Here is an 18,602-nt window from a genome sequence, read left to right as displayed (position 1 = left end):
CGATACAGTGACTGTTTACAGCGGGTGACTCTGACAAAAATTGCAATCTATCCTCATTTTTCAATAAAACTTAGGCACTCAAAAATAATCAAAATGCAATATAATAAGCTCTTTCAAATTTTATAGGAATTTTCAAATCCCAACATTTTTTTCCAATTGTTTTTTTTTCCAATTCTCTTAGGGAATTATTCTCTATACAGTCTTCTGCGGGTGTACTGGTTTTCCTCCTCTTCCTCCTTTCGACCCCAACGACAAAAAACACACACTTTCTCAAAAACCTTTCTTCCTTTTTCAATTTTCTCCTTCTCTTCCCAAATCTTTCCAATCGGTGACTTTAATACCAATTACATTTTTCATAATCCAAATTTTCTCAATTAAAAAAAGACATGAAACTACAAAATAACCTTACAACTTTCCAATGCATTTCACCTTTGAGGTAGTTTTTTTTTTCAATTATTGTATGGAATTTTGCATGGTGCATCTCCTGCTTTCACATCCCCCAAAATCCCCCTCTCAATGTCTCTTTGTTTCTTTTGTGAGAAATGAATAAAAATTTCACTTAAGAGACTAGATTTTTTCAAAATTTATTTGTGTGTATTCGCAATTTAGTTTTCAAAAAAATTATTCAGAATTGGGGAATTCGAAAAAAAAAAGATAAAAATTATAATTTCAATATCACAGGGTCGTGGGTGCTCACTGAGACGAATGGAGGTGTGAAAAACTAATGATAAGATGTGATCAGCAATATTCAGTGGATGGGAAGTGTTTCAGAAGATTATCGAAATCTGAGGAATCAAAATAGTGCGATGGTGACGTGGCCATTCCTTTCAGCTCGGACACATTCAACCCCGCATTCTTATCAGTGCTGATTCCAACTGTGTACACTGTGATTCCTTGTCTCTTCAGTGCTTCGATTCCTGAAAAAACTTCAGATACAATAAGACAGATCGAGTTATCAAACTCACCTTCAGCGGTATCTTCTGCACTGTAGCCGTCAGTGAAGACGAGTAATTTCATTTTGCAGTTGTCTCTCTTTGAGGCTTCAAATAGCAACGCCATTCTTTTCAGAGCCTGATTGGTGAAAGTTGTTCCTGAATAGAATGGAGACTTCTCGATAATCTTCTCCAATTGATCCTTTGTCTTATTCTGAACGAAATCCGCAAGTACTCGAGTTTTGGACTTGCCAGCGAATTGAACGATTGCGACCTGAAATCTGAAATTTTGTTGCCAAGCCTTCTCGTTTTTTTTTATACTGACCCGAGTCAAATTTGGTCGGATAGGCATCTGTTGTACAGTTTATTGGCTATTTGTAGCTGTGTCTGGAAGTTCTTCTCCAACGATCCTGATGAATCGAAAATGATTCCAACATCGTATTGGCAGTCATTGACTGGTAGTTTGTCAGTTGGTTCCGTTACAGAGTCCTTGGCTGGTTCATCTTTTTTAATATTCTCGTTTGTTTGAACTGATTGTCTATGGGAGAAAGCATCCGATAAAAACTCTCCAGGATGTACCAATTCGACGGGATTTTCGTCACGTAGCTGCTGGGCTCTGGCTCTAGCTTCACAGTTCTTGATTCGCTTGACCACAGTTCCATAGGACATTGATCCAATCATAACATTGGATTTGTTTCCGGTGATTAGCTCAAGTTCTTTTCTCAAGTATATTTCACCAATCGTCACGGCATAGACCACGGAATTTGGCACTTCTCGAAGGAGACGTGCTCCGCTTTCAATAATATCGTAACTATAAAATATGCTTACATAGAATTTGATCAACATTCTGGATTTTACCTGTATCCGTCGGTGAGAACCACATAGTTAAGAGTCAGATTGTCACGACGGCCTTCAGTATGGGTAGCGGCAAACTTCAGTGCCTCTCCTGTAGCGGTGATCCCGGAGAAGAAGGGCAAATCTGCAAGTTCAAAAAACAAATTAGTCATGTTTTTTATCTCTTCTCTTTCTTTCCTTCATTTAATTCTTGCTACCGTCCTACAAAAGTACACCATGTCAAGGTGTTTCAAATCATGTGTAGCGACAGTAGTAGGAAAAGATATATCTCTCGATTAGGAACTTTTGGGGCAAGTTGAAAAAGGAATTTGGAGTAATTTGAAGTATTGTAAACGTTTACAAGAAATAGAGATGAATAACATTTTCTACCTAATACAAGTTGGGATCACTTACTGTCTACAGCTTTCATAAGGGAAGCCATATCTTTGTGCTCGCCGAGCTTGATTTTCTGTCTTTGTTTCCGTTCACTGCTATAGACAATTGCTCCAACGTGATCGACTCTAGGACGGATATCCAATCCTTCGATAACCTGAAATCCAAGCTACAAAACTATTCTATCCAATCAGTAAACCAACTTTCTCGATGAACTTGATTTGCTCATCGAAAACTCCTTTGACGGATGATGTAGCATCAATAATGAAGACGATATCCGATGGGCAGTCAATTCCAGTTTTCTCTGCCTCTTCGTCCATTGATTGCATTATATCCGGGAAGTCATCTTGTCCGCCTAAAGAAATTACGATGCATATAAAGCCTTAACTGTTCTACCTTCGTATTCTGGCAGCTCAAAACCAGCTAAGTATTCTAAATCCCACCCACTTCCGCTTCCATTTTCAGATGCTGACTCTGGTAAAGATTGGAACCCAGAGTGGAATCCGAATTCTTCTTCGGCTGATCCCTCAACTCCACTTCCATCACCAGATCCGACCTCCACGTGATCATCTTGCTGTTCTGACGTTTCATCAGCGGACAGAGACTGTCCTGAAGATTCCTCCTGTGCCTGAAATAGTTAGTTGTTGTTTTTGGCGCGGGCGAGTTAGTACTATTGAATTAACACTATCAGATACTATCATTTGATAACAACCTGTGATCAGCTGGGAGAAACCTGTTTGAAGTGACCCTAATACATACCTCTTTGGTCCAGATAGGCATAGGTGGGGCGCGAAGACCAGAGGTGGGAGTAGTTTCGTAGATGAGTTGTGGATCATATCCTGGAGGGTCTAGTGGGGGCATCGGGGGCATGTGTCCTGGCGGTGAGTAGGGTAGGATATTGTCTGGATTCTCCGGTGGATACTGGCCATTCTGAAAATTTAAGGTTTCTTGTAAAGATGAGTTCTGCAAAAATAGCTCACCCCAACCACCAGTAAAGTCAAAAAAAGGGAACATGCAATCTGCTGGTTCATCGTTGAAACCTGAACTGTTGAAAAATTGAAAGGATAGAAGAAATTGAGAAAAAATATAAAAAAGATGATACAAATTTGATAATTAGAACAGTATAACGCAACTTTTTATACTGTCTTCCGGACGATCAATCGTTTTTTTTTCTACTTGTTTCTTTTTTTCCGAGACTTACCCCTGTTGCGCAGTGATAGGGGCGGAGTCAGGAAATGGAGACAACTGAGATGCTTATCAGACACGCACCTTCAACTTGGCAGTAAAGTGCGAGTGAGGCGAAAAAAGAGAATTGAAATCAAATTCGGAAATTGGAAATCGTAAAAAAGAAAGAGAAATACAACTGTCCAATGTAACCGGCGATGGGTCTTGGGTTCTTTTGGAAGTAGGCGACGATAAGATGTATAATAGGTGGTTGGAAAGGGGGAGGGAATGATCTGAAAAACCTGAAAATGAGATGGGAATGGAGATGAAGAGACAAACTTTAATTGAATTGTCTATTTTTAAATCTTAATTTCTTTTTGGATTTCTGAAAGAAAAACTCTTAAATTTTGCATAGGTGTTATAAAAAAGGTAACTACTAAATCTGCAAAACTGAAATTAAATTTCGAAATCTAATGCGAAGAAATCCGAATTCGAAAGAAATGAAATCTGGTTTTTTTTTGAAGTTTTCATTTCATACTCAAAAGAAACTTTTTCAAGTATACCTAAACCGGAATTTTAGCAAAAAACTTGGAGGGTCCAACATTTCGAGAGTGCATCAGGGTGCAAAAAAAACCTTCAGGAATACGAAATCAAAAAAAATTCAGCTACTTTTTATCCCTGAATTGGTTTGTACCCCAATGGCATTTTTGTACCAACAAAATTTGAAAAAGTGGAAGAGAGATCGGATTATAGATCTTGGACCATGGGTGTTCATGCGCCATAAGATTTTCAGATTCGAATTATTGAAAATCCAAATTGCTTTAATCATTTGTGTGTGGATGTCGAATGTGAACTTTTTACAATCAACTTCATCCCAACATTCAAAATTTGATGATAAATGATGTCACTTGCGTCAATGACTATTCCATGCTTAGTAATCTGATCTGATCTTTGAAAGGGATAATGATACGTGTCCTTTTTGCTTTACACCCGAGAAAAAAGTTCTTCTTGTAATTTGATGTCCATCTCAAATTCTGTCATATCGTCTTTTCATCAAACTTCCCCTTCTATTTCCCTGCTAAACAAAAATTGCCGGAAATTCCATGCTTGACCAACTGCTTGGGACCATTGATGGCATATAGATAAAACCTGCTCTCTCTTCTTAATGCATTTCAACCCTCTAATTTTGAAAAATTTTCATCTGATCATTTCTCCCTTTTCCTTCTTTTTTTGCCCCATCCTTTTTTTTCGAAACAAAATTTATTGAAGTTTATTTAATATCATCATTATCAACTGAGTATTACAATATACAAACTGAAATTGATAGGAAAATCGGACAAGAATTGAATGGGATGGACGAGAGAAAGTGGAAGAGAGATCAGATGATAAAATGGCTGAGATGAGATAGGGAAAAGAAAAGAAAGTTATTTAGTTTACAGTGAAAGTTTGGGAAAAAAGGGTTATGGAAAGTTCTGGACGTGATTACAACAACAAGAGAACTGATCAGAGGCCTTTGAGGTTAACTGGTTATGAAACAGAGACAGATAAATGTTTGCACGAAACCGTAGTCGAGAATACTGTAGCCGATCAAAACACACAATAATCTCAAAGACCATTGAATGGAATGAGAATGTTTAAGTCAATCATGGTTATGAGCTGGAGCATCAAACTCGAAAGTCAGGATTGGACGTTTTTGGCGTTCACTCAAAAGATCTGGAAATACGATATTAATCAATGCTTTCTTCGTTTGAAATACCATTCAGAATACTATTCCATGGCAACGTGACATAGGTCAGGAATGCATTCAAAGGAGTGCACTCGGCACGTTTCTTCTCCCGAAGTCCATGCCAAACTTGAGCGAATCCACGCATTGACCATAGTTTATTTGTCGGGCCTTCATCGAGTTCTAAAATAACCGAGATTCCTATTTCTGTCTTTTATAGGGTTGTCTAGCGCTTTGACAAAGGTCACTACTATCTTGAATGTGTCTTCTTTGAAATGTATCTTTAAAAACATCGCTTATACCCTTGTGGGGGTTTCATCAAACTATAGAAGACGATTCTTATATCAGAAATCGTAAACAGGTTCAATAGTTCAATTGTGTGTTGTTTTTTTATTTTCTTTCATCGTTTCTCAAAAATCATAGAACCAACCGTCATCAATATTGCTTCCTTCGACTTCTGGGTATTGATTAACAGTATCCGCCTCACTTTGCCAACGACGTCCACGTGAAGAGTGGGATGGTGTGGCTATTGAACGGGATGGAAACATGCGAGTCCCGCCAGCGAGATTTGTTTCGGACATGCGTCGTTTCCCCAGTGATTGTTCCACCTGAAAGCGACAATTTGTGTTGATTTGACAGTTTTTTGATGAGTTTAGATGACAGTTTTATGAGGGGACTGATGATGATAAATGTTTACAGTAATTGGATACAATGTTGCATCCTTAGAAACTGGTAAAGATGTCTGTGAAAGGTGATCAAGAAGAAAATATGATTTTTGATAAGTTGATCGAAAAATTGTGTTGTTAAGCCACCGGGGACTGGAACTCTGAGACTTTATCACATTCTGGGTTAACTACATTAGTACTTTTCAGATTCTAAACTGAATGAAAACTGGTAAATTATATTTTCAACCATTTCAAAACTTCAATCCATTAATTGATAGAATTTTTGTTTCTTTTTCGATCATCAATTTTCACTGAAAATTTGAGAACAATCATAAGCTGAACACCGTGGAACAATTCATCTTGTTTTTAAAAAGAGTATGAAAAAAAATATCAAAAAAAAATGTTATACATCTGGCGGCTACTCGACATTTTCAAGTTTTTTGAGTTTCTTCCAGAAAATAGGTAGGGCTTTCAAAAAGTTCAAATAACTGTAAATGCTCCGATAATAGGCTACACTTTACGTGCACTTTACTTTGAGCTCAGTTATATCTGTTTCAATCAGAGATACCAAAAATTGATAAACTTATAAAATATTGGTAACATTGTGGTAAATTTTTTAAAGTTGAAAACTGTTTGATACCTTCTGTAAGAACCGATATAATGAAGCTCAAAAACACATTCAGTTATGATTGAGCGGTCACGGTAGTTCAAGAAAGTGTGCGGCTTATTTCGGAGCAGTAAAAATATTTGGTCCATAGTTTTCTTTAAACATCTCAACTCTCCAAATCATTTTAACTCAGAAAATGTACTGACTGCATCATAATGCTCAATGCACTTTTTTTAAAATTTTTTTGTAGATGAACTTTCTCCCCTACGCCATAAAAAAGCTTCCTCTCCCAAACTCACCCCAGCCAGCTCGGAGAAATCGATTGGGTTCTCGGTGAGTGGCGTTTCGTACCCACAATTCGGTACTCTCGTCACCGCCATTTCCGCATAGCCTTTCCCTTGTGGTCCACGCATTCGTACAAACTCTTGCCGTCGATCGCCAGCCTTCATCAGCTTTTGTGCCCATTGCCATGTGGATGAGGCTTTCGTGTCGTATACTTGTTTCAGAATTTCATACCGTATTGAGCCAAGAAACACGACTGATTCTCGAGTTTTCTGACGATCCCGAGCTACCAGCTCGACACAAACACACTCGCCGTCACGGACTATCACATCATTAAAAATCTGAAAAACATTCGACTATGAATAGTCAGAAATAAAACGAAAAATACCTCCTCAAATCCGTCAATGGCAAAATAGAGTTTGGGATAAGTGATCTCTTCGTTTTCACCTTTACTATCCATTCGTCGTCGACTTGGCGATGGGAACACTCGTTGACAGTTCTTCCGAATGATTTGCAAATTTTGAGGACCAGTCTTAGTACAAACCGCACATGTCACATAGAAGTCAATCTGAATTTTTATTTATCTGGCTGACTAGCACAGCTCATCCACAAACCTGTTGCATGATAATGTTCAGACATACAGTCTCCTCCCAATTATAATTGTCGTCTGCCGGTGCTGGCTGATTCTTTCCATTACGACGAAAGACTTGAAGCAAGCTTTGATTCTTTAAAAATAGTAAGAGTTCATTATGAGACTAATTATTACTCACCCCTTGAATATAGAAAGAGTTGGTCAGTTTTGCCTGATTGACATACCAAATCATATCGTCAGAATGAGCTGAAAATAGACACTTTGAGACGAACCACTAATAAGGCACAGAAGATGAACCACTAACCATGACACTTCGTAGATTGACAATATGCATTGCCAATAATGAACTCCATGAACAGTTTGGCCCATTTCACTTCATTATTCTGTACCATTGTGAATCCATCGCCATCTGAAAAATTTTGCCTGAATTTTTTGTCCCCTATTTTTGTGGATACCTTGCTGTGTAGCCAATTTCCGGAGAGCAGTGACGCGTCGAATTGCTTCAGCGATACAATTGCATGGCGGTTGTTTGACGATGTTCTTTTCTGAAATTGGAGATGAATTTCAAATTGAACAAGATTTATTTTTCAAGAAAAAGGCAATTGAAAAGCAAAATGTTGCGTGTTTAAATTATTTCGAAGAAACCCAACACTTTCAAAATATCGTTTTTGGTATCAAAGATGCCTTAGTTTCAGCAAATTGAATTTTCAGACACGAGGTGAGCTTTCGCAGGTGTTTGAGAAACCGAATCTCTGAGATTTTCATCTCTCTTGTTGAGTCAAGTTATTTTCAGGTGGACTTAAATTCCCAATAGAAGACTCACCCGGCTGATTGAATGTTTCAAAATCCCAGTTGCAATTCTTCGGTGTAACCAAGTCGCGGATAGTTGAAGATCCCGATGAATTCATTTTTTTCTAATTTTACTGCATGCCTTTTTTTTCTGAAAACAAGATAATTGGTTGAGAAGAAAGGGAAAAAAAGAAAGAATAACAAGAATACAGAATGAGAGCATAGAAAAAAAGAATAATCTTATTACACCGGACGAGACACCGAGGAATGCATTCCAAACTGGAATCAAAATGTCGTCGTTGTCGCCGGAGGAGCCAGTGATGTACAAAAAAGGAGAGGAAGGAAAAGGGCAGTGGATACAAGCGTGAAAACCGAGACATGGAAGGCTTGTCTTGGAGAGGCGGCGACTCACTTAACACCGAAAAGCGAAGGGAAAGGGAGAGAAAAAGACTCGAAAATCAATAGTAGAGCGCAATGAGCACCGAAATTCAAATGGAAGAAAAAAAAGAGAAAGAGTGAATGCATCGAAAAAATGGTGGAGCAGTTGGGAAAAAAATATATATAAAAGACTGGTGTGCAGAAAGTTCTGAATGGTCGTTTGCTAAGAGAGTCCTCATCCAAATCAGACAAAAGTTGCAAGATTTAAGATTACAAAATTTCTCACTTCGACACGGAAATTGAAGCAGAGAACCAAAAGGTTTGGAACTTTTAGAAACTTTCAAAAACCACTTCGCCAAACTAGTTTTCTTCCTCCTTCTTCTCCTTCCAAGAGCTCTTTTCAAAATACAACACTACCAAAAAGCAAGGAGAGAGGGAACAAAACAAAAACATGGCATAACATGGCACATTTCATGTTTTTGTCGTGGTGAAGTGGACAATTTTCCTGAGCCGATGGGTTTTGGAGACATGGATTGATGCTCTGTTGGCGCTAATGCTATGCATTTTTGTCTGTCTAAAGCCGATAATCCGTGATTAGTTCTCCTGAACGGATTGGAAGAAAGATATCTCTAAAAATGTCGCATTCTTTTTTTGTTGGTAGAAGGAATATTACAAAAATTATGTATTCCTCTTTAGAAGGAAAACATGTTTTTGACACGCGCAAAGATGTTTAGTTGTTTTTTCGTCTCTTTTTTTTAGACCTTTCTAACTGGGAAAGTGGAGAAATGTTCAAAAATGAAGTACAACAAAATATCTACAAGCAAAAATACAAATTCCACGTATTACTTATTCTAACGAAACCCCGATTTTTGAATGAACCAGCAGAATTGAGTTTTCAGGCTAGCATCACAAAAAATACCGCCTATTTATCACGAAAACTTGAAAAAATCTCTCGAAATAATATTATTCGATAATAAAAATCATCATTTTCTGGAAAAAAGCGGCGATAAACTTCAATATAGAGTACGCGAACAAGTGAAAATGAGTGAAAATGCAAACGAAAGTAGTGTATTATTGGAAAAACATGCGAGAGACTAGTCGGAGGTAAGAGACGCAGAGAAAACACTTGCGAGGAAGGGAGGAAGTGAGCAAGTGCGCTCCGCCGAGAATAATGGGTGGTGTGAGGATAATTTATGCGAAAATCAAAGAATTCTTGGAGGGAAGCGTTTCTTGAGGGAGATAAGCTCAAAGTGTTTCTCGGAAATCGACAAATTGGGATTTTTTGGAAAAAATCTTTATGAAACTTTTCAAAATAAATCATTGTAATGGAGAATTTATAATTTAAAAATAATTGAGATTTCTCAAAAAAAATCCATTTTCTGAATGAATAAATGGATATGCGACATGTATGCCAATATCTTTTCAGTTTTTTCATTTTTGTTTCGCTATAGAGAAAATCTGCTAAAACAAATTTCATCTTCCATAGGATGTTCAAGTCTAAAACACAGTTCAATAATATTTTGTTTAACTTCTGGTTATTTTTTGGAGACTGAAAATGTTTTTTATTAGTGTAAAAAAGGTAAAGAGCGGAGCGACGAACTATCACTGTGGAATCCAAAGACAGGTGTTAGGAGCACCGGAGAAAACATGATAGTTTTAAAATGTACTACTAAATATTGCATCAAATTTTTAGTATCGGTGGGAAATGTTTGAACGTATTGACAATTAACAAAAACATTTATTTTCACCGCTACTGCGGTTTTGCTGTCATGCCGTTGTACATCGCAGTTAACGACCATGCATGTCATTATCATGGAGGATGGATACAGCGTGATCATTAAAAACAAAGTATATCTCTAAACATGAGTTTTTAAGATCACCATCAATGAGGAATGGCACAAATTTTATTACCAGCACATGTTGCCATCGCACATAGACAACCTTACAATTGGTGGCGACGTTTTGGTGAACATCGTCGTCGTTGAAGAACTAGAAGAGGAAGATGAGGAAGGAGATGAATACGAGGGTAAGGAAGATGTAGAAAATTGAGTTGATAAGATGACAAATAATTTTAAAGGTTTTTTTAAATAAATATCTCTTACCGTTGTTTTAAAACCTGTTTGGTCTACCACGGAAGGGCGTAGACCATGAAAAAAATCTAAGGGCTATAAACAATTCTAAGGACCAAAATAACCGACGGGAGCCAAAAACTGTACAATTGATGAATCACTGATACCGTAATTGCTCTAATTGAAGCCTGACCTGTGCGAGCAATTCGAGTTCGATTATCTCAGTTCCAATGAGAGATCTTAAAAAGTTGTCAATTGATAAAACATTGGTGATATCATGATGAATGATTTATATGTTGAAACATTTTTTTCTCCTAGGAACCGAGACAACTGAGCTCAAAAAGCGCGTATTTGGTGGGCACCTAACAAAGCAATTACGGTATGTCTCTAGCAGATCAAATGCGGTATGCATTTTCCTAGCTGTTTTATTAGTCGTCTACTTTTATCGAATTCATCTCAGTGTCTGAAAGAGGTAACAAAAAATGTTGAACTGGTAAAATATTTTTTCATAGTTATAAACGTTTTGCCAGTATATAATTATCGATTTATTTTGCAGGAACCGAAAAGTTGCTCAAAATTTTGACTGCTATGAGACTCTTCTTCAAGAGGAAGAGTCCCTTCAGAATAAAGGTGTTTTGTTTTGCTGTAATCGTCTGCATATGATCATTGGCAGCTGGAAAATGTCATTCAGATTTTGAAAACCACTCAAAAACGCATTTAATACTCTTAAAACAACATATATTTATCACAATCGTTTTTTGCTGATTTACGGCATCATTCTCGACTTCCCAGAACACGCGACTTCTTTCATTCAAAAATAGCCATCATCTCAACTTGGACACACCTTTTTGTTTAATCAGATAAAACCAATATTATTCCAAGTAACTTAATTTATTATCCCTGGTGGCAGTTGATATGATTAGATAAGAGAATACAGTCATAAGAAACAACATTAAAAGCCACACAGTTCTCCCTTCTCGAGAACAGTCCACACCTATAATTATCCCAGTCAATGTTCCTTATCTGCCCCTCCCTACGTTTAATTATGTGGGGCGGTAGGGGGAGATGAGGGGAAAAAGGAATAGAAAAGAATTTTGCCTTATACCATTTGAAAGAAATATGAGTGTCTCTGTTGCATGCATGGATTGATAGGAATATGTCATCCCATTTTAATGAAGTCGGGTCGCTCCCTTTTCTTTTGAGAATATGGAATAAAATGTGGAACACTGAGATTGTCTTAAGTGGCCTTGGCTGCTGCTGCTTCAAACTGATCTCAGTTTTGTCTTTTTTTTTGTTTTTTTTTTGATCCTATGTTTTACATACTAAATCCTAATGTCAATTGACTTAGAAGGCAAAACAATTTCATTTTATTTATTCCACTCCTTTTTTGCATTTTTTTCTCGATAACGAAAACATTTATTGGCATTGCCGGCGTCAACGTTAAAAGTTTCAAGTTTGACATGGTAAATAAGGGAATGGAAAAGAGAAAAAATGGAAAAGCTTGTATGATTCATTCTAACTTTGACTTTCCGTTACCTTGTCGTATTTCTTGTACTACCAAAAAAAAACGTTCAAAATTTTTTTTCAAGTTTTCAATAGTTTCTCTATACCTTCTACCCTCTATATAAGCGTGCAACAAGCATCTGTAATGAATCTAAACCAATGATAAACAAAGAATTGCAGACCACATAGACCTTCCAATCGTAAACCATAAAACGGCAACATACTGCTCCGATAAACTGCCTCATCGGCTTGAATTCTTCATCTTTTTTGCCTCTACCTCTCGTTTATACAGTGTGTAAACAAGAGGCAAATAGAGAGAAAAGAAGGGAAAAACTAGAAGGAGGGGCCAGGAAAAAGAAGACGATCGAGCCGCGTGGCCCCGTCTGTCCCTCTCTCTCTCTCTAGTATTCCGCCAAAGTGATAGTAACTATCAAGCATCATTGTTTTCGCCTTCTTTTGTTTCTCCGAAACAATCAACCCATTATCGCAGTTTTATGCGTGATACGGATCCAACGACAACCGACACAGAATGGTTTTTCGAAAAGTGATGAACCCAATTCTTGTACTCTCTTTTTTGGTGGTAAGTTAATTTTTTCTTAGGAAGTTTTAATTCAAACAAATCACTAATATTCCACTTTTTAGTCTTTGTCCAATGCTGTCATTGAAGTAGACGTCTCAAATGTTTCCATCAATTTCAATAACCAAATCAACAATTATGTGAGCTGTTACGGTGTAGATATCGATTTTTATCTAGTGCTATCGACATCGAAGTAAGTTCCATAAACGATTTCTCAAAATCTTTTAATTTTCAGTTTCTCTCAAGAAAATCCTTACTATATTAGACAACAAGATGCGACGAAATACAGCATATCCGTATCAGGGACCAGCTCATTTTTGGTGAAATCTCCAACGGTATTTTTTATTTTATTTCTAACAAAACATAATCAAATGTTCAGGATTTCCTCTCTTTAACTGGAATTATACAAATGAGATGTTCCAATGGTCAAAATGCGTCTGACTCTTTTCTCATACAAACTCAAACTACTAACCAACCGGATAGAAACAATCAGAATGTTGCAATTCAAGTGACCTCAAATTCTTACCAATGGTATCTGTTCCTTTCTGTCTATTTTTCCATATGTGTCATTTTCATAGGACCCTCACCGCGACAATTAACCGAAAGTGCAATGGAGCGAACGAGTATGGATTTAATTGTAACGAACAATGCTCGACTGTTAATGACGATTATTATTGCTATACATGTGGTACAAACGGACAGAAGACGTGTTGTCCGACTTCTGATGTTAATCCAGGTAATTTAAAAGAGCCTCGATTTTCAAACATATTCGTTCCAGATGATTGTTCATATTATAATCATCCAATTTCCACGACATGGTCTCCGAATACACAATGCTCAGCGGTACTATCCTTTTTGATGTTGATCATCTGATATTATTTCCATTTTCAGTCTGCCGAAAACACTTATTTCTGGTTAATGATCTCATTTGCCATTATCATGGCAATTCTGGCCATCTTCCTTCTACTGGCGTTGCTTGAACTATGCTGTGGACTATTCACGTAAGACACATCAGAATAAAAAAAAAAGAAAAGTTTTTAGTATGCGCAAATAGATCGCGCTGCACATCTCCCAAGATTATTGATGTTTGTATTACACCAGTCTCAAAACAATCGCATATTTTTTAAGGAAGAGAACCGCTAAAGGAAGCGAGGATGGCGATTGGATAGTGTCACAAGAGCCAAAAGCAAATCGTGAGCTTTATGACGCCGACATAAATCGCCATCATCAGTATAGAAGAAGACAGGAGGAATCGAGAACGACGTCAGAACAAGACGAAAGGGATCGACGATCCCCGTATATTGTTAGTAGACAAGGAATGGAGAATCAATCTTATGATGATGTAAGGAGACACAGTTCTCATAATAAACTGAAAAATCAAATTACAGGAAGTTCTCCGAAACGAATGGCAAGAACCTCAACCGAGACGGATTGCTCGAGTGTGATCTACATTCCGTTTTTTCATTCTGTAATATTTCTTCAATCTGTCAATTGGGTATTACCATTTCTTATGCCAGTTCCATTCCTAATCCCTTCTTCGGTTCTTCTCTCCTTGATCTATCCTTTTTTATTGTTTACCTAAACAATTTACCTAAACAAGGTTTCCATCTCTTCCATTCTCGGTTACGTCTCCGTTATTTTCTCGATTCAATTCAATAACAATGTGATAAAAAGTACTGAAAATTACACTTCCTATTTTTGCCTCGTCGATTTTTAATATCGATGACTCTCACACTCTTAGTCATGGTTAAAAACCGCAACATTACAGTTTAGTGATCTTTCGATAGGAATATCGAATGAAGAAAGCTGAGCAAGAAGGCTAAACAAATCCATCAATGCATTGTCTATCCCTTTCACTCCAGAAAGGTCATACCGCCGCCATCAAGCTTAAGCGGCATCCGCCAGCAATGATTCACACGTTCAAATACGGCATTTTCGGCTGCGACGGACCGAAATACAAATACATGCGCATACAGCCCTCAAGTATTGCGTCTACACCTTATTTATGTATCACCAAGACTCCCCTTCCTCTCCTAACCCTTCCTTCTTTGATGACAACAGTATTCTTCTTCCCCTCTTTTCTTTCTTTTTCCCACCTGAAAGTAGAGTGAGGACTCAGAAGGCTGCTCGGAGTGGGCGGTCGGTTTATAGGAAAAGAAGAAGGTGAAGACACAAAACGCAAGACGTTGGTGCTGATAGTGAGACGATGGTCTTTCGCCGTATTTGTACGATAACAGCCCCACACCTCTTTTCTCCCTCTTGTCTCTCTTTAACGCCTTATTTTGCATTTCTTACTCCTTATTTTTAAGCACACCAAAACTATACACTGATTATCGATTTATTGTTTACAGTCAATATCCTCTGCTGAAATGCGCTTTGCCGCGCTTTTTGTGGTCCTTGGGTACCTGGGACACGGGGATGCACAATATCAGCAATCGTTCCAAGGGGGCCAACAAAGCGGATATCAGCAAGGAGGCTATCAGAGTGGAGGGTCACAGAGGTAAGGAACTTAAAAGTAAAAACAAGTACTGTAAGCATGCAATATTTCACTTTATTGATTGATTGAAAATTGTTCTTGTTTCAAAAAAAATTGCACTTTATAATCGACTTAAAACATGACGCCTATTCCAACATATGTTCAACTTCCCTTTTGAAAAATCAGAAGATCGCGAACTTTCGATTTTGCCAATTTTTTGAAAAACAGTTAAAAATTTAAAGCTCACCACTTTATACGTTGTCAATTTGCCACAAAAGTACTAATTCTCCCCTTCACTCCATTATTTTTCCTTCTGTTTATTCACCTTCCCAAAAAAACCCGTGACCGTCGTTTCAGCCGGTACCAGCAAAGTCATGTTGTCGTGGGACCGGGTCCAGTGATTGGTGGCGGCGGTGGCGCCAACTTTGGCGGTCAGTTCAAAGAGCAACGGACAATTAATATTCAGGAAAAGTGAGTTGTTACTCCCACGTCTATATTTTAAGTTCTTCTATCCTGGCATGCATTTTGCCCATTCTGTTAGAAAGGTCGTGCATGAGTCATTTTTCTTTAAACTTTCTAAAAAAAACGGAAATGAATAATTGCACCTGCACCATTGTTCCAGCATCCAAGGCGTTCAACAAGGTGGTGGTTACGGTTACGGTGCTAGTGGTGGGTACCAATCTCAGTACGGTTCCAGATATGGATATGGACAGCAGGGACAACAGAATGGATTTGGGGGAGTAAGTGACGAATACAATTATCGGAATAAGTTGAACTTGTTTCAGCAAATGGGAGCTCCTGGAAGAACAGTATTCTCTAATAATCCTATGAATCTGGATACGGGAAACGGACTAATGGGCGCTGAAGTGGATCTCCGACTCATTTCCTATTCGAACTCTGGCCTGAAACTTCCAAACGGAACAACTTGTAATTGTCCGATTTCGAACTGCAATTATGTTCCGAGCAATCATCAAAATCAATGCCAATTCAGTTTTGTGCTTGTTATCTCTTGCGCAGAGTAAGTTTGAAACTTCATTCGATACCATCATGTACCTGTGTTAAACTTTTGACGAATTGGATACACACAGCTTTGTTGCCAACTGGGTCACTGATAATGGGGTAACCATTAAGAAGAGAAATGGTGATAAGAAGGTTTTGTACGTGTTGTTAAGCAGGTGGTATGCGGGCGTATGTACGGAGTGTATTTGTATTTGCATATTGATTGTGGAGGGAGAAAAGAGCAGGTGACTAAGAGCTGATTGTGAATCATCAAATAGTGAAAATAAGACCTGAAAGTTAAGAGATGTAATAAGGGGTTATGAATTTCCAGCCAATCCATCCAATACACCCAATCGAATTTCTACCCAGTACCCAATAATGGAATCATGACAACCGGAAACTGGACCGACCAGCACACTTTCTACATGACAACTAAGCCGGTAACCGTCTGAACTTTTTAGATAGGATAATGATAGGTCTTCTGCAGGTATCCATTGACGTATTCGTTCAACATTTGGGTGTAGTGATTGACTCGTCCTCTGGTCAACTGCTTTTCTTCAACCATCTTGCTTTGGTCGACTCATTTGTTGTTGATCTATCAAAATTCAGCACAAGCACCGGTAATGCCCAAGGATCTCAAACTTTGACATTAGTTGGAACAACTATGTCTACCCAGTGGGTATAATGATGGGTCTCTCACACTGAAATGCATATTTTCAGACTTCAAATGAACTTGAACGTCCAATGCATCAACAACTTCATGGGACCACTCTGCGACTTGACCTGCAACAGCACTAACGCTCAAGCCGGTCAATTAGTCGCTTGCTATAGCAACCGTACCGACACATTCTCACTGTGCAAATGGAATACGCAAAGAACTCAGGTCAGAAACTAACGAGTAATCCCATTTCGTTTCAAAATCTTCGAACCCTTTTTTGTTTCGAAACCGACACATCATACGATAGCCATCTTTTTGTTTCTAGGTCGTCGAATGCAAAGTGTGCACTTATGGAGTTTACAACGGGGCCTGCTCAGCGGCAGTGAATGTCAATAACGTGGTAATCCTTGACGGCTTCTTTTTGTTTCGAGTTCTTTCTAGAAACACTCCCACAAAAAGTATTTTCTTTTTAGGGCGTGGCCTATGCTTTCCGAACGTGGACCATTGTTCTGGGTTGCCTTCTTGGTATCGCTCTTCTCCTCATTCTGTGCCTCATTTTGGCCTATCTTATGTAAGCTATTTTATTTCTGACTATTCACTTTTCGATTGCAATGCATCTTTTTAGTTGCTTCAGAATTTTGAACCGTTCCTATGAGAAGGAGGGACGTGAGGATCATTACAAGTATGAGGAAAATACTACAAGAATTGAGACAAATGATGATAAGAAGTAAGTTTAGTTCATATTCCTCGAATTAAAAAGATAACCACGTTTCAGGAGTAATAACCGAAAATCGTCAACACAATTCGATCATGGATCAAACGAACCCCTGATCACAAATGAAGAATGGACAAGTACAATTGTTCGCAAGCAACCAGTTGGAATTCTTTCAAAACGAAACGAAGACCATGCTCAGGAACAAGTGCACAATCATCAGATTCAGAACCAGAATCGCCAGACTTCGACTCATCAACAAAACGGTGGGAATGTTCATAGAAACGGATCAGCTGATTATGGACAGAGACAGATAGATTCTCCAAGTACCGAGGTGCCTTTGATTTTTGAATTGCATGCGATTTTGAATATCTTAGAGTATTCAGTTTTTCACAAAATGCGTGAGACCGTTTAAAGTTCAATGACTTTGACTCTTTTGTTTACTAACAATTGTATCTTTTTTAGTGATTTCTTTTTCCAGGATAGCTACACTGCAAACGGACAAGTCCAGCACACAACCACTACCACAACAACGACAACTCGCCGAGAGCATATTGTTTGAACAACTGGCACAATCTCTATTCTCTCCTTGGCTTCCTTCAACTCTAATCAAAACATCCCCTCCCTCTCTTCACTTTTCTCGGAATTTCTCGAAACTCCTTACCTTCAACTATGTCTCTATTTTTTCTGCTATAGTAAATGAACTTCGCTACATGACCCTAATTTCATTGTTCTTTCCTCAGTTACTTATCATACTTGCCACCAAACAAAAATGTGGCTCATTGCCGTGTGTCGCCTTTATACCCAAAGCCTTTTGAAGAATTATTTTCTCTGAAACCAAAATTTTCACTCGCCATCCCCAAATAGGTCTCCTTGTGTCTTTAACCAACTTCTCTGACTTTAAATTTCATTTTTACTACGCTTCTGATGATTTTCAGTTATACTTAATTATTGTATTTATCTTAACATTTTCCAAATTATTCTCCTACAAAACTTCCGCTTGTTCAAACAGAAATAAAAACGAAAGCAAAAATAAAACTTTTTCCCATTTTCTCTGATAGTGCAAAAGTGTCGATTATCACCTGAAAAGCGTATACACTTGTTGATTGTGTAGTACAGCGGCTGGCGGCGGCGTCCACCTCGCTCACTCAACTATTTGCATTTTTCTCGATTCAGTCGGTGCGTCGATAAAAAGAATATTTATTCACCGCAGCACCGGCCATTGATACTCTCTTCTTAAGAATTTTTC

The 18,602-nt window shown here is 38.1% G+C and overlaps 4 protein-coding genes across 4 annotated transcripts; 2 read left to right on the top strand and 2 right to left on the bottom strand.

Annotated features, from left to right (window-relative positions):
- Positions 1-738: 738 nt before the first annotated feature.
- CBG10938 lies at positions 739-3,190 on the bottom strand (the record flags this gene model as incomplete). Its single annotated transcript, XM_045239902.1, has 9 exons — positions 739-917; positions 966-1,213; positions 1,294-1,743; positions 1,791-1,911; positions 2,181-2,316; positions 2,363-2,514; positions 2,556-2,787; positions 2,919-3,089; positions 3,140-3,190. 9 exons carry the CDS (start codon positions 3,188-3,190, stop codon positions 739-741), a joined length of 1,740 nt encoding a protein of 579 aa, XP_045094413.1.
- A 1,860-nt stretch (positions 3,191-5,050) lies between these two features.
- On the bottom strand, positions 5,051-8,100 carry CBG10937 (the record flags this gene model as incomplete). The annotated part of the gene is made up of 9 exons (XM_002644926.2): positions 5,051-5,229; positions 5,477-5,654; positions 6,618-6,941; positions 6,989-7,168; positions 7,215-7,325; positions 7,371-7,438; positions 7,497-7,601; positions 7,648-7,737; positions 8,016-8,100. The coding sequence occupies 9 exons, from the start codon at positions 8,098-8,100 to the stop codon at positions 5,051-5,053; spliced, it is 1,320 nt and encodes a 439-aa protein (XP_002644972.2).
- A 4,360-nt stretch (positions 8,101-12,460) lies between these two features.
- CBG10935 lies at positions 12,461-13,953 on the top strand (the record flags this gene model as incomplete). Its single annotated transcript, XM_045239901.1, has 8 exons — positions 12,461-12,511; positions 12,574-12,701; positions 12,744-12,843; positions 12,888-13,039; positions 13,087-13,351; positions 13,400-13,509; positions 13,637-13,850; positions 13,897-13,953. 8 exons carry the CDS (start codon positions 12,461-12,463, stop codon positions 13,951-13,953), a joined length of 1,077 nt encoding a protein of 358 aa, XP_045094412.1.
- Positions 13,954-14,877: 924 nt separating this feature from the next.
- On the top strand, positions 14,878-17,915 carry CBG10934 (the record flags this gene model as incomplete). The annotated part of the gene is made up of 11 exons (XM_045239900.1): positions 14,878-15,008; positions 15,342-15,455; positions 15,607-16,002; positions 16,315-16,423; positions 16,471-16,658; positions 16,704-16,866; positions 16,967-17,041; positions 17,115-17,212; positions 17,276-17,368; positions 17,417-17,687; positions 17,835-17,915. 11 exons carry the CDS (start codon positions 14,878-14,880, stop codon positions 17,913-17,915), a joined length of 1,719 nt encoding a protein of 572 aa, XP_045094411.1.
- Positions 17,916-18,602: the final 687 nt, after the last annotated feature.

Source organism: Caenorhabditis briggsae, assembly GCF_000004555.2.
Source record: "Caenorhabditis briggsae complete genome, chrX, whole genome shotgun sequence".
Lineage (NCBI taxonomy): Eukaryota > Metazoa > Nematoda > Chromadorea > Rhabditida > Rhabditidae > Caenorhabditis > Caenorhabditis briggsae.
Note: the sequence above shows the minus strand (reverse complement) of the source record. Positions and strands in the feature narration are given on the sequence as shown.